The following is a 16,508-nucleotide window of genomic DNA, read 5'->3' on the forward strand; positions in this document are numbered from 1 at the left end:
TATACATATATAAAATATTATTTAAAACATACCAATAATTACAATAAAAGTTGCATGGAACCAGCACTTTAACTAAAAGCAGTCAATTCACCAAAGCCTGTTGGAACAAGAAAGGCTTCAGCTGCCAGTGGAAGGACAGCAAGGAGGGAGCCAGTCTATCTTTCCCAGGAAAGCACTTCCACAGCCTGGGAGCAGCCACCAGGATGGCCCTGGAAGTTGCCCTGGAATCAGACAATAGGGCTTGGGTTAATATTGGAGCTAGAGCATATAAAGAAAATTAATAATTTTTAAATTTGTATCCAAACAGTATTATACTTCAGTTGCTGGGATCTATTTGTCTCAGTAGACAATGAGGAGTAGGCCTTTGGGGGCGAGGTCAAGCTGTTGGAAGGTTGCAGCAGCTGAGCAGACTTCCGTTCCCACTGCCTTGTGGGACATCTTTGGGAAGGGAAAAGGCTAAAGAATAAACCCAACCCAAATTCTAAGTAGAGTCCCTAAGGCGATTGGATAGCATCTTGTATACTTCAGTATTCATTTTATAAAATGCCAATTGTTGTTTGCTTGCATGCAATTTGCAACTCCCACAGAATTTAAAATACATTTTACTTATTTCGGTTATCTTGCCTTTCTTCTGTTGATCCAAATACATTGTATATAGAGTTTCTAAGGCGGTTTACCATCCAGACACTGGCCAGACCCAAACTTAATTATTTTCAGCAGGTTTGCTATCTCATATGCTTTCATGTAATGCCTGGTTTCTGAAGACAAAACTAGATGTGACAGCAGGGGCAAGTTGTAGCTTTGTAAGGATTTTTCTTTGAGGCAGGGAATGACACAAGGGGAGGAGTTAAACCCAGCTTCAATTAATGCTGAGGCCTCAGTTGATTTGATCCCATCTCCTAAATCTGATATTAAACATCTAAGGAGAGAAGAGATGGAAGAGGATCAAACTCAGTTTTACCTTTTAAAAGCCCAGAGACCAGGACACCAGTTATGCATTTTAGATCTTGCTTAAACAAGTGAGCAAAAGTTGAGTGCCCTTGACCAGAACCAGCAGAGCTTTTCTACATTATCTTGTCATACTATTGCAACAATAACAACCCTTTACAAGCAGTATTTTTCATTAAGGTTTCACCTTGGAACGGTTTCTTGGCTAGAGGAATAATACAATTAGCTGCTTGCACGCCATATATCTGTCTATCTCTGTCTATCTATCTATCTATCTCTATCTATCTATCTATCTATCTATCTATCTATCTACTATCAGTGGTACATTATGGATGACATCCAAACTAGTGTGCCATCTAAACCTGCCCTCAAGTCCCTTCCTCTGTGAAAGAGACTTTGATTTTTCTGCTTCTTGGGGCTTTTTGTTCCCCCGTACCAATGGCAGGTCTTGGTATCACTCGGAAAGAACCCACTTAGGTTCAGGAAAAGTCCTCAGTGACAGTCCATGAGATGCTGCCAAAAGAAGTATAGAAGTAGTGTGTGTTGGTAAACTGGGGGTATGGAGGCAGATGTGGCACTGGGTATATGAAATTAGGAGAGCATGAGGGAAATTATTATTCAGCAGGAGGCTGGAAGTTGTACATTTACCATGCTGTTTTCATAAATTGGAAGATTGAGCATTTCTTTTTTTGTAGCATGTATTGCCTGCATTTTCCTTTCCAAACTGGCTAGCAAAAATGTACAAAAACAAAATAAATCCTTATTTCTCCTTCCTCTCCCAAACGTTCATTCACCATTTAACTTTTAAGAAGCTAAACTGTATACACTGGAGAATATTGTCATAGCTGCCACTGACAAAACATTCATATTATTATAGACTGTACTTACAGTGAAGAAAGCACCACTCTTCCTAAGCAGAGATATAGTTTCATGCTGAGCCATTGGCTCTCAAGGATCCTTTCCGTGAATGTAGCACTGGCATGTTTATTTCTTGAAAATATTACTGATTGTAGCTAGAATGCCATAAGCACTGTGTGAAATGCAGTTACCCCCAAAATGCAATTTCTATCCCACTAAGTACTGTGTGGTGTTTTATTTGTACAGTGGTGCCTCGCAAGACGAAAATAATTCGTTCCGCGAGTCTTTTCGTCTTGCGATGTTTTTTGTTTTGCGAAGCACGGTCCGTCGCAACTGCACCTCTTCAAGCGGCTTTAAGAAAAAAGCGCAAGACGTTTTTGTCTTGCGAAGCAAGCCCATAGGGAAATTCGTCTAGCGAAGCAACGCAAAACCGAAAAACCCTTTCGTCTAGCGAGTTTTTCGTCTTGCGGGGCACCACTGTAGTCTTGCATAGTTTTTCTGGACTACCCAGTTATCTTTGATAGCTGGATATGTATAACTGAGATGGTTTAATAAAGTCCAGTATATAGTAGCGTCTCCCCATTTTGTGCCCTCCAGATGTTTTGGGCTGCAATTCACTGGTGATTGGTCCTGCTGGTTACAACTGCTGCGTATTGTGGCCCCCTCAAAAAAATTGTAAAAGTACTGTTACTACTTTAACAAAAGCTATATTAGCAACTGAGCAGATCCATTTTGATGTATGGCATTCTGATAAGAAAATGACTTCTTAATTTGGAATTGTGGTTTCTACTGGAGCTCCTCCATATGTTTCTCTTTCATCAATCCTGGTTGTGCATCCATAGGTTGCCCAAATTATTTAAATATTGTAATATTGATTTTGATGTTAGTGGCGAGTATGGGCCCAAGTAGTTGTTTTCCAAGAAGTGGTGCCAAAGCCATATGCTTGGCAGCTGGTTCATCATCTTCTGGGAAGAATGGACTCATTGCAAAATTCAGCCCAAGAGAGAGAGAGAGAGAAAGATGGATATGTGCCATGAGTAACATGAAATGTGAAGTATGATATATGGTAAGGAAACTTTTAAAACACTTCCTAAATTTGGCATAATTCTTTCATTATGACCACACCAAGGGACAGATAGGATTATCTATGTTCTCTATTACAGAAAATGCTTTTCTAAATATTAAGACAATGTTAGACACTAATTGTGTCCAAGCAGCATTATAAATTACCTAAACAGCACTTCGTTTAGTGATATTCAGACTATGCTGGACTATTACATAATAGCCCTAATACAACAGAACCTACCTGCAATATCAGGCTTCTTCATGGCCGGTTCTGACTTTTAAACAGCTGTTCCAGTAGCTGAGACTGCATACTTACTAATTTTCCCAGTTATCAGGGCTCATCCAGACTTCTTTTTGCACCATGCTTTCCAGGCACAGGTCTGTGCTTTAAAGCTTGAAAGTTCCATGTCCTGCATTTTACCGCTGAATCAAAGCACTGAAAACTCAGTTCCTGTTTGCCCCAATTCAGTGGTAAAATGTGGTTTTTACTGTTTGCCAGAGCAAAACAACAACAAAACCACCCAGACCTGTGCTTAGAAACGTGGCAAAAACAAAATCTGGATGAGCTCTGAGATTACCAGTCTAGGAGGGAAGGATTGGTAGGATAGTTGAATTCAGCTTCCCTCTTCCATTTAGCATGCCTGTCTCCTTGAATGGATTATGAGAGCTATTGCCGGTAATCACACAGTGATTATGTGGATACAGTCCTGGCTGATCAAGCTTTTAACTGTTAGGAATTCATTTGCAGCCCCTCATCCAGGTAGGAATACTTTTGTGGAGGTCTGTTTCTGCACACATGTGCCCTAGATGAATTGAAGTGACTATCCAGGACCATCAGAATTTAACAAGGAGAACTCTTCTAATAAACATTGAAAATGTGGCTTTGTACATACCCAATTGCTACAGATTTTGTTGTAGTCTTGTTATATTATATAGGTTAGATTATATAGGTAGGCACCTAAGGAGCTATCTGAACAAATTATAAATGTTACTGGGGGTGGGGAGGGGAGAGAATTGGATTATAAATGGAAACGGTAACTTCTGCAGATTGCAGCTACCACCCACAGCGACTGGCCGTTAATCTCCAATATAGGGTTAAAATGGATAAACTAGCTAACTTGGTTAAATGCTAAGTAATTAAGAAAATCTTATAAAGAGTCTCAGCCACAGTGTTGTGGTATATATATATATATATATATATATATATATATATATATATATATATGTTCTCCACTCCTGTTATCTCGCCCCCCCCCCAAAAAACAAACCCCAGATCAAAAGAACTATCACACACAATTACTGGCTGCTTTCTGAAAAAATATTTTCAATATTATGAATCTTTGATTATGAGAGTGTTAAAAACATGGTTATTGTTGATGTTAATGGTAAATTACCAAAGGGAACATGATAATTCATCCATTCTTTCACTGAACAATACTTGAATGCTAAGGCAGTTGATTTGACTATCTTCTCCCCAGCTGCATATTGATACCTGCTGTCAGAAAGAACTAGGCTACAGTTATAAAGGCATATCCAAAGGTTTGGGCATCCAAACAGACTGAGTTAAAGTTCTTCATTTGTCTCAACGTTCTTATTGGGGTGGGAAAGAGTTGGTCTGTCCTGTCCTACTTTTGAGGAATTTTAACACTGCATGCCAGCTAAGAAACATTGACTTCATTTGCCCATAACATCCTAACCGTGACTTAGAACAACCTTGGCTTAGCACAGAAGAGCAAAATTTGTGCAGTCCCTAGGAAGGGATTGGGGCCACTTTGCTCCTCTGGTCATTCTGCTACTGTGCTAAACTATGCTAAATCATAGCTTGGATTAGCATGTCATCTAAACCTTGGCTGGTGGTTTGTCTCTTTCTTCACAAATCTTGGATATAGCTTATGGTTTGTCTGGAGAGAGCTAAACCGTGAGCCCGTGTTAGGATGAGATGGTAAGTCAAAACATGGTTTCACACGGTATAGCAAGAGAACAACCAGTGGTGGAGCAAAGTAGCCACAATCTCCTCTCCGTGAGCTCACATATTACTCATACATGTTAAATTATGCTTGTGTTACATGCAGAAAGCATCATAGTGTTTATAGAAGTAGTCCACTGGGAACATATTGACTGGATTTTGAGCAGGTATGAAAATATCCCCATAGCACTAGTCATAATGTTGATACTGACTGTTTAAGCTACATGCATATGATAGTACATTGCACTTCACTGGGTCTGGCAAGGGCCTTAAAGAGACCCCAGAAAATGTTTGAAGGTGTGTTTATATAGCCCATGCACCATAGGTTAGGCCAGGCATAACCAGGCAAACTTTACCCTCCAGATGTTTTGGGACTGCAACTCCCATCATTCCTAGCTAACAGGACCAGTGGTCAGGGATGATGGGAGCTGTAGTCCCAAAACATCTGGAGGGCCGAGTTTGCCTATTCCTGGGTTAGGCACCCCTAGCCAAATATAGCATCATGCAACAGAGCTAATTCTTTGGTTGGTTATTTCGGTTGGTTGGTGTATAAACTCCCACATATAGTAAATAAACTCTATATTCTGCCCAGGAGTATTTCTTTTTAAGTAACCAACCAGCTGGACTGATGGGGTGTTTAATCCCCTCTTTCAGCACCCCTAAATTGGCTATAGTTACTTAGGTTATTGGGGGTCTTTCTGGGTTTCGCTTGCCATGTGTCTCCATATGTTATGGCATATATTTTTTATAAAGTTCAAGTAAGATTTTGTGTTCAATCGTTCTTATTTTCCATTTCAGATAGTTAAGTTTATACTATGGTTTTGCATGTTGAATGTTCCTCTTCACTTCAGTAATCCCTGTGGTAATTTCTTTTGGCAAAATAATTTGCTGATTGTTTTAAGCCTAAAAGCTCTTTGACACTTAAGAGATTTGGGGCATGGATTATAAAGTGCTGTTTAATCTTCACCTACGGATCCATTGTCTATGGATTATTGATGCAGTTAAGTCATTATGTCTAAGTCTGAACCTTTTAAATTTTCAGACCTGAGACTGAGAGTATAAATTGAACCTACAAATTGAAATATAGAAGGCTCCCATCCAAGGTTCTTGTCACACTTCTTAAAGTCTTAATTCCTTTATTTGTCTGCTCAGACAGTCTTGAGATAAACAATGCAGATCATTATGTGGTTTAATTGTGCAAACTAATAATTGTTTGGATGTTTTGAAGGGGCCCTTCTGACTATCATATAAACTACATTGTACAAGTAAAGCCTTCCACCACTACCCCTTTTTTTAATTCTGAGATCTCCTCCAATGGTAATCATAGTCTATTTGATCATAGGTGTGGACATTTTAGAACACCAGCACCCTGTGGACTAGAACCTTGCCAACCTGTCAAAAGCATATTAACACAGATTACACAAGAATATAAAGTGACAATTCCTTTTCTTAGTATATTAAGATTTTAAAAGGAACCTAAAGGAGGCATGCAGCAAAGTGTTAAGACAGATGAGCCAATGTCTAGTTTCTTCTGACTTCAGCAGGGAAAATACATATCGTAGTTGCAATCTAGTGTAAAAATGATAACAGCACACAGAAGGTGGTTTCGTTCAATGGAGGCTTCCAGTAGGGGGAGAGAATATTTGCAAATTATTCCCTTTCTCTTGTAGCACCTCATGCCACTTTCCACACTGTTCGCGAGAGGCTGCTAGTCATATGGAACACATTGGGGGATGCAGGTGGTTGCAGAGAGAAGGGGAAATTGTTTAAAATTGCCACCCACTCCAGAATACTCCATTGAGTACACAGGACACTGCCCAAGGACATTTCATTTCTGACTCATAAATGCATATTCTGTTATTTGGAGAAAAAAAGTTATGTTGCTTGATTGTGATCTTGCATCTTCTTTGTATTAAATAGATTGAATAATTTGCTATTAGTAATATCTTAAATTATTCTGAAAATGCAAATACCAGTATTTAAGTGCCAAAAGGAAACCACAACTTCCTGTTCAGTCGCCGATTGAAAGCAACTACTGCACATTAGCAACAAAATTAGTGTTGCATAATGCCATCAGATTTACTTCCTACTCTACAGATATGTTTAAGCGTGACCCTCTAGAGGGCAAAGCCTGGTTAAGCAATCCATATATTGAGTCAGAAACAAATGCAACTGTAGTTATTAGCTTTAGGCAGTGCCACTCACTGAACACTATTTAAATGCTAAATTCAGTTTCTAACAATAGCTAAATAAAACACTTAGGCTTGACTATAGTGAAATCATAGCCATGTTAATATTTATTGAACAAGCATTGTCATTGTGCTTCTCAGATAACACATGATTCCAAGCATATGGGGCAGCAAGAGAAGTGTCATTCAAGGGAGCAGAGACCTTTGGACATTGGGTGGTGGAGCTGTGGGAATCAAGATCATGGGCAGAAGGCCAGGGCTTTGGCATAAGCACAAGGATCCTATGAATGTCACATGAGAGACACAAGGTGAATATTTTTTGCAGTAGCATGCTAGACAGATATGAGAGGGCTGAGATGAGATAATGGAATACCAGAGATAAGAAAGTTACAGTAGTAAAATCAAGAGAAGTTTATTTTATTTATGATGTAAAATTGTAGAAAAGGTAAATGTTCTGGAAGATAAATTAGCTGTAATTGAATTGTTCCTGTTCCTGTTTGTTCTCGAACAATTTGGGGTGAAGATCATGGTATATACAGTTTTTTGCTTCATTCCTTCTTCAAGAGACTTCAAGCAATTTTAATTTTAGTTTCAAGGTTGTCTGCTTCATAGGTAAAGGTACCCCTGCTCGTATGGGCCAGTCTTCCCAGACTCTAAGGTTGTGCGCTCATCTCACTCTAGAGGCCGGGCGCCAGCGCTGTCTGCAGACACTTCCGGGTCACGTGGCCAGCGTGACAAGCTGCATCTGGCAAGCCAGCGCAGCACACGGAACGCCGTTTACCTTCCCGCTGGTAAGCGGTCCCTATTTATCTAAAAAGGTGCTTTCGAACTGCTAGGTTGGCAGGCTTCATAGTTTGCTTCATAGTTGGGTACAATTGTTTTTATTCTGTTTTCGTTCTGTGTTTGAGACATCTTGTCTTGAAATGGGCTAAAATCCCTGCTAGGAGAAAAATGATAGCTTTATAGTTGCTTTAACCATAATATTATATCGTGTTGCAAACTTGGTTATAGTCCAACTGAGTAAATTTGATTTTGTTACATATGGCTTTGTTGCTGAAAAATAATTCCAGAACATTAAGCTCTGTTCAAAGGAGTACTAAGCATGGCTCTGAAAGAAAGGAAATAGATAATAGTGTGTACTGAAATGAACAGCTAGAAACTGCAGCCATGAACATGAAATGCATTGCTCAGAAAGCGAGATGCAGAATAGCTGGAGTTCAGTTGGAAGCAGTTTCTACAGGACCATGGACAGCTCTGAGCAAGCCGATGGTTGACTTCAACAGAGCAAAGGCTCAAGGTTTACATTATGCCATTTGTGTGCAAGAGTTTTCTTACACAAATAGGCAGCATAGGGGAAAGGGGCTGATCTAGATTGGAACCCTGGCATTGGGATAGGGGGTGTTAAGTATTTGCCCCCTGTGGATCCAATCCAGATTTGGCTTCCTGTGCCTGCTATTAGCACAAGAAAGAAAAACATCTCTTACTCAGTTCAATGGGAGATATTTTCCACCATGCCAATAGCAGCTGCAGAGGGGCCAACTCAGATAAGAATCACAGAGGGATGCAGATGGTTCAAGACCCCTACACTGCTAGTGCCCTGATCTGTTAGTGAAAGAATAATCTTGCACTCAAGCAAGAACCATGTTAGCAACATGTTTAGTTCTGCTCTAGGAGCAAATATTCTGGTGCAGGCCTTGATGTACCAACTTCCCCTTAGAGCAGGATCAACTGGAATCAAAAGTAGTATGCATAGGGCTTTCAGACTAGAGCCGATTAGATAGCAGTGTGTTTCAAGAACAGTCTGGTTTTCAATAATTGTTCAAAAGTATCATTGCATCTTGAAACACTTGTTTTTGATACATATGGTGCTCTGCACAAAGAGATTTTATGAGATAGTCTCACCCTTAAGATGCTTATCATTTAGTCCACAAGGCCATTTGGCAGGAAGATAATCTTAGCGATACAAAATCCATTACTCTTTGAAGAGGTGCAGAAATGTATCATTTGTACCCACAGCAAAACCATATATATATATATATATATATATATATATATATATATATATGCTTTCGTAGATTTTCACGGGTACAGGAATGCAGGTTTTGGTGTCTTCGGGTGTCTTCCCGTGTAAGAGTTTGGGTGTCTAGGCGACGTTTCGACGAGGTCTCACTCGTCATCTTCAGGCTGGTGCTTTCGGCTTCTTGTTACTAGAACAGAGCAGGATCTCAGTGTTTGAGTTCCTATAAATACTGTTGAGGGGGTGTGGTGTATAGCCTCCAACGTTCTGGGCAGAGAGGAAGTTCCCAGGTTAGTGTGCCTTTTCTTCTTTTGTTCATTAATTACTTGAGGGATATCTTGAGTGATTTCTTGAGTGATATTCTGAGTACCACTTAGGAGGGTCATTAGGTGTGGATTAGTTGCTAAAGCTTTCGTGTCTTGACCTCTTGAGCTTGTGAAGAGTTTTTCTGAGAAGATGGCTGTACTGCACTTAGTTGTGCTCTGGCTTGGCTTCGTGTATAGGGGCGAGCTGTGGTTTTGTGCCCTGTGCCAGCCAGATCTGTGTAGGGATTGCAGGGGGGTGCAGCATCCGGAGGTGCCACTATGGTTTGGCTACTGGATGGTGTCTGTAATTTATCTGTGGAGAGGGTCTGGGTTTGGGTCTGGTGTGGTTGATTGGAGATGGCGTTCTGTGTGCCTCTGGTTCTGGTGTCGGTTTTTGTGGGGAGGGCTAATTTCCAGATGTCTGGCAGGCGGGACGTGTCGTCACGCTTGTTCATGTTGTGAGGGTGTTTCTCTATCTCGATGGCTTCCATGATTATTCTCTTGTGGTGATGTTCCATGTTAAAGAGCAATTTGGAATCTGCAAAATTAATTTCGTGTCCTGTTTCTTTCATGTGTTGGTAAAGAGAGGAAGTTTTTTCTTCTTTTTTGACGGCATTCTTGTGTTCTGCGATACGTGCATTTATTCGTCTGTTTGTTTGTCCAATGTACGTGGCTGGGCAGACTTTGCAGGGTATTTCATAGACCCCTTGGTTTTCTAACTGGATTTTATCTTTTGGGTTTCTGAGGATATTGGCTATTTTTTGGTTGGTGCAAAAGGCTGTTTTGATATTGTGTTTATGGAGGATTTTGCTAATTTTATCTGTAGTGCCCTTGATATAAGGAAGGAGGGCCATGCCATTGTTTTCTTCTGTATCTTGGTTTTTGGGGGGTGTTTCTTTTTGGATTAGCTTCGTAACCCTGTTTTGCTGGTATCCGTTGGCGATTAACACATTTGAGAGATTCTGTAACTCAGTTGTCAAGTGGTCTTTGTCAGCCAGGCGTTTGGTTCTGGAGATGAGAGTCTTGGCTACGGAGTTTATTTGTGCAGGGTGGTGGTGTGATTGTGCATGTAAGTAGCGGTTGGTGTGTGTTTTTTTCCGGTAGATAGTGTGTCCTAGGGAGCCATCAGGTTTTTTGTAGATTAGAACGTCAAGGAAGGGAAGTTGGTTGTTGGCTTCTATTTCCATAGTGAATTGTATTTTGGGGTGTAGGCTGTTGAGATGTGTGAGGAAGCTATCTAGTTTTTCCTTCCCGTGTGGCCAAATTACAAAGGTGTCGTCAACATATCTGAGCCAAAGTTTGGGTTTGTGTTCTGACTTGTCTAAAGCATTGGTTTCAAAGTGTTCCATGTACAGATTTGCGAAAAAAAAGAAGAAAAAACTTCCTCTCTTTACCAACACATGAAAGAAACAGGACACGAAATTAATTTTGCAGATTCCAAATTGCTCTTTAACATGGAACATCACCACAAGAGAATAATCATGGAAGCCATCGAGATAGAGAAACACCCTCACAACATGAACAAGCGTGACGACACGTCCCGCCTGCCAGACATCTGGAAATTAGCCCTCCCCACAAAAACCGACACCAGAACCAGAGGCACACAGAACGCCATCTCCAATCAACCACACCAGACCCAAACCCAGACCCTCTCCACAGATAAATTACAGACACCATCCAGTAGCCAAACCATAGTGGCACCTCCGGATGCTGCACCCCCCTGCAATCCCTACACAGATCTGGCTGGCACAGGGCACAAAACCACAGCTCGCCCCTATACACGAAGCCAAGCCAGAGCACAACTAAGTGCAGTACAGCCATCTTCTCAGAAAAACTCTTCACAAGCTCAAGAGGTCAAGACACGAAAGCTTTAGCAACTAATCCACACCTAATGACCCTCCTAAGTGGTACTCAGAATATCACTCAAGAAATCACTCAAGATATCCCTCAAGTAATTAATGAACAAAAGAAGAAAAGGCACACTAACCTGGGAACTTCCTCTCTGCCCAGAACGTTGGAGGCTATACACCACACCCCCTCAACAGTATTTATAGGAACTCAAACACTGAGATCCTGCTCTGTTCTAGTAACAAGAAGCCGAAAGCACCAGCCTGAAGATGACGAGTGAGACCTCGTCGAAACGTCGCCTAGACACCCAAACTCTTACACGGGAAGACACCCGAAGACACCAAAACCTGCATATATATATATATATATATATATATATATATATATATATATATATATCCCAGTAACTGATCTCTCATATATCGCATTCTCCATCCTCAAGCTTGCATTTTAATTTGCCTATTCCTCCCACTTGTACAGTTTGCTGTGACATCCAGTCCTACTGCCTTGGGAATCCTGATTGTCCTTTGCAGGGTAGGAATAAAATAAACTGGTTTGAGCAGTCGCTGCAGTCAAAGATTGCAAACCAGAATTGTAGTGTGTGTTGACTCTAAGACAATAGTAGGGAAGGGAGCTTTATGCTACTGGTGTGAAATATTAAGTATATTTCCTAAGGAGGAAAAATAGAACATCCTTTCCTCCTAATATTCTGAAGAGTATGCTGACTAAAAATAGTTTGTTTGTTTGTTTGTTTGTTTGTTTGTTTGTTTAAAAAATTAAATCCATGTAATTTTTTTCTTTATATGCAATATCATTTTGCTACCAAATCTCATTTTTAAAGGCTGATACTTATGAAAAGAAAAAATGTAGCAGCGAGAAAATAAAAATCAATATATGTTTATCATCCTATCTTCAAAAGTCTGAAGGCACAGATACATGCCTGTGACTCTAGTAATGTATACAGTTTTAATATTTCATGAATAAGATGAGCATCCAGTGGAAAATATATAAGATCATTTGCCTGAATCTGTCAAAAATCTACATCAGTGTTCTCTTTTTACTTAGTAACATTGAATTTTGTGTGTGCGTGAATGACATTAATCTTCACATTCTTTTGAAAAACTCATGAACATAAGAGGGGAAAGGAGATTATGTGATTCAGAAGCATCCAAAAGCATCCTTCATCTCCCCCTGCATCACTTTTAAATTGAGATTCACATGCAACATAGGAAGCTCAAAAGCTCCCTTCACATGTACAGAGCCTGGTCAGTCTTTTGGGATTCTTCTTGGGATTGCACCCTAGCTATTTAATATCCTTTTATTTTTCTTGATGGAAATACCATTATATCAGCTTTCCCTTGGATTTTATTGTATACTGTATATACTGTTCATTCAGTAAAAAAACACTACTTCAGCTTTGACTTTGTTGGCACTAAATGCATTTGATCACATTTGATTCTACGGTGTGGGGTGTTTTTTAAAAACACCATTTAATACTAAAACCTGGAATAGGAAACAAATGTGGATAGTATAATGTGCTGCTAGTATTCTTTGTCTGGAATTGGAGGGGGGCGGTTAGCTAACAACGATATAATGTGGATAGATCAATGCTAAATACAACAAAAGGCATTTTATGAAAGGTCAGGAGTTGTGTGAGCATCACATAATAGAGGTCAATGTTATTTAGTGGGCTTCTGGCCACATAATATTCTCTAGACTAGAAGCGGCAAGTATAAATCAGAGACAAACTACACATGATGCTTGGCATATAGTTTACTCCAGCCTGCAAGATTGTTCTTTAATTTGGAGGGCAAGGTATATTGGCACCATGGTGTGCAAGGCAGAGGGAATTTAACCCTTTGCCCTCACTGCAGTCATGATCAGTATTGAGAGCACAAGTGGCAGGCATTTGTGAAGCTAATTTGTGATGGCAAAGCATACGCATATCCCCGCACACATACACACACACACGTATGAACACATTGGCTCTTTCTAAAAAAGGGGGTGGTGAACACTCCCCCAGTTGTGATCCTTCTCCCTTGTCCACATCCCTCACTGGCTGTGCTCCACAACCTCCGCAAGTGTTTTTTGTTTTACTGAAATGTGTTCTTGGACTGCAATGATTTCCCTTTCTTTTCTGGATGGAGAGGGATGTCTGCACAAACCTTTTGCTAGATTGTAATCTACTCTACAAAGGAAGAGTAGCACCTACTTCCTTGCCCGTTTTGTCTCTGGACCTGACAGTTTCTATTATGTGGTCCCCATAAGGTTACTCATGAGGTAATTTGGCTCTGAAGCTCAGAAAGGTACTCCAGCCCTGTAATCAAAGTGAAATATTGCATTCCAGGAAAAATTGCCACTCATTTGTTCCTCAGATGAGTGCCTAAAGGTTCATTCAGTTGTGTGGATACTGGCAGTCTACACTGCATTGGTTTTAATTGGTTACAAATGTACATCCCATTCCAACTGGTCTTTCTAGACCACACATAAGACCATTGTTATTTTTCCCTTGCTTGCTACTGTAGTGAAGGTAGCTTTACATCTGTCATTAGTAACAGCTTCAGGGTCAAAATGTACTAGTGAATAAATATGGTCAAGATCTGCTAGTGAATAAATATAGTGATAGACACCAGCTTCTGCTGGGGAGTTCAAATTGGTAATCTAATTTTTTACAATTTATTTTACAGGTCTGAAGGTGAAAGTTCAAGAAGCATCAGGTATGTATCTGTACAGTGTTTTTGGAACCTTTTTTTTATTACAACCACATGTCCTGCCTTTTGGCTTGATACTGAACCATCATTGATAAAACGATTCTTTTAAAAAACTGTACTTTACAGTATGAAACCTTTTTCTTTTACACTTTAATGCTTTAATTGTAAAATTAGACACCTCTGTTTTCTTAAACATGCCAAAGTTTTCTTTTTTAAAGTTAGGAATAACTAAAATAACATATAACATTGCATGTAAAGGAGGCTTTCTGTACTTGAAGGAAGCCAAGATTCTGCAACCTTCTAAGATCTCTTTGGTTTAGGGACAACATCCACAGACAGGTGTGTTTCACATGCAATTACATGTAATTTAAAAAAATAAAAATAGAATTTTTACTGGAATAATTCAACATTGATACATTTATACATACATATTACAGATATACAAACAGACATACATTTCATACAATCCTTAAAAATATTCATACATACCCACATTCAATCCCGCACATACTTCCTTTTCCCATGTAAAATTAATTTCCTATTTTTACATGTAAAACTAATTTCCTATTAGATTAGATTTGAATTGCCTGCTGCCTTAAAAAAAAAACCATTAGCTTTTTAGAAAGTATTTTCCAGATTACATACGCTTGAGAGATTTGAACGCTTTCATTTCCAGCTAAAGATATGTGTTGGTGTGTTGCCACAACTGTAAATCTTTTCACCTTTGGCTCTCTTCTAGAGGCCACCTTGTTCTTCGAACTGTAAGAATTGTAACCTGATACCAACTTGTTTTTCCGTGCATCCAGTTAGGTACTTTTGTATCTGCTTCTCCCTTATAGATTCTTTTGTTTCCAATGAGACTATAATTAGCTCTTTTATTCTTGCAGTTTGTGGTAGATCTGAACTTGGTTGTTCCAGTATGTGACTTTATCTATGATTAATTCTTGTTTTGACCTTTTTCACATTTAACAAATCTTACAAATGCTATGTGTTGGCTGGCAATATTTTGAATGGTCTCAGGTTTTCTTGAATTGCAGGAAAATAGTCCAACGTTACTTGAGTTTCAAAATATGCATACACCATTTCCAGGGGTTAGTTACACTTTTATATTAAAATTGTTTTGTAAAAGCAATAATCATATGCTTACCTGTTGGAGCAGGTATGTAGTCTCAGTGAAACATTTATGGTATTAATTTATTTTATATTGGTTTATCATTACTCTAAGAATATTCTGTAGATAGGCTTACATAGGTTATCAAATAAGGAGTAATGCAAATTTATATTAACTCAATTTCAGCATTTTTTAAAAATTGGTTGTTGTTGATTTAAACTTGTAGTTGGACATTATGAAAATATATTAATATGATTAGCAAATTGTCTGAGGCTATGGATGTTTATTTAGAAATGAGCCCCACTAAGTTCAAATCAACATGCTTAAAATGGCAGACTTAGGATATTTTTCTCACTATAGACTTAATAATGCAAACTTCAGGTTGTTTTACACCAGAGAATGTGTTTTATGTGTTTTGCAACAGATATCCCAATTTAAAATTTATCAGTAAGATCTTTAAAAAGAATTTAAATGTCCATGAGTGTGAGAGGCATATTATTATTATTTCAATTTCTATATATCACGCAGATACTTAATATTCATAGTCTCTTCTGCTGCATTGTATATTTGCCATCATTCATTGCTTTCCTCTCACATCACAGTCATTAACAGTGTGAGATTTTACTAGGGGTATTTAATAAGTATGCAGTTTAGCAGAGTGATAATTAAGTCGCTTATTAAGGGCAAAGATCATGTTGCTGCTTCTGAGCAAAGGCAGGACAATACAGAAGGCTTGATTGCAGGCCATTTTATTTAGCTGGTGGCTAACGTGATATAAACTCCTCTAAAGGAAGTAGAAAACTAATGGCCCTGAACCAATGTAGAGTAGAAAAGAGATGCAAAGTACTGTAAGAATAGCTTTTATATCCGTTGAATAACTGGTAACCCTCTAATTAAAAGGGGAGGAGAAAGAGCCCCCCACAGATCTTAAGTGTGGCTTCTTTGCGGTTTACTAGCTACCAAATATTAACTAATAAAATAATTACTAGAGTGAAAGTAATAGAGTAAAGATACGTTTTCAAATGTTACTACTGAGGGCTTTTATTCAGTAATATAAAAGCTATATCTAACCTAGTCCTCCATTCCAACATCCAAACACTATAGGTGTCTTATTAAGGATCAAATAAGATATATGTCCTAGTGCAAGGGGAGAACAGCAGCAAGGCTTGGATTGCTCAGGTACACTGGCAGAACCAACCCAGCACTGGTATGCTTGTGAACTTGCCACCACACTACCTTGCATCATCTCAGCAACTGGCAACACTGCTGTCAAGAGACCAGTGCCGCCTCATGTTGCTGGCTCCTCCTGCCTATGAGAGTCCCCTGGGCTGCCAAGTTGATGAGGTAGATATACTCATGAGGGACTGACTATTGCTACTAGAAAGGTATGCATAGCAACTTCAGCTGAACCTACAAGCCTGCCGCAATGAGCAGCATGTGAGTCTATCTACAAGTAATTTGCCAATTTTCCTATGTGTCACAGTGAATCT

At 39.3% G+C, this 16,508-nt stretch overlaps 1 protein-coding gene across 6 annotated transcripts in view; it reads left to right on the top strand.

Moving 5' to 3' along the window:
* IQSEC1 (IQ motif and Sec7 domain ArfGEF 1) overlaps positions 1–16,508 on the top strand; it is a 306,192-nt gene that overhangs the window by 41,068 nt on the left and 248,616 nt on the right. For all 6 annotated transcript variants that reach the window (XM_081175976.1, XM_081175978.1, XM_081175977.1 and 3 more), the window contains exon 2: positions 13,884–13,913. In XM_081175976.1, the coding sequence (XP_081032102.1) occupies positions 13,884–13,913 (30 nt within the window). The remainder of the gene's footprint in view (positions 1–13,883; positions 13,914–16,508) is intronic.

The sequence above is a fragment of the Podarcis bocagei genome (genome assembly GCF_964188305.1).
Source record: "Podarcis bocagei genome assembly, chromosome: 2".
Classification (NCBI taxonomy): domain Eukaryota; kingdom Metazoa; phylum Chordata; class Lepidosauria; order Squamata; family Lacertidae; genus Podarcis; species Podarcis bocagei.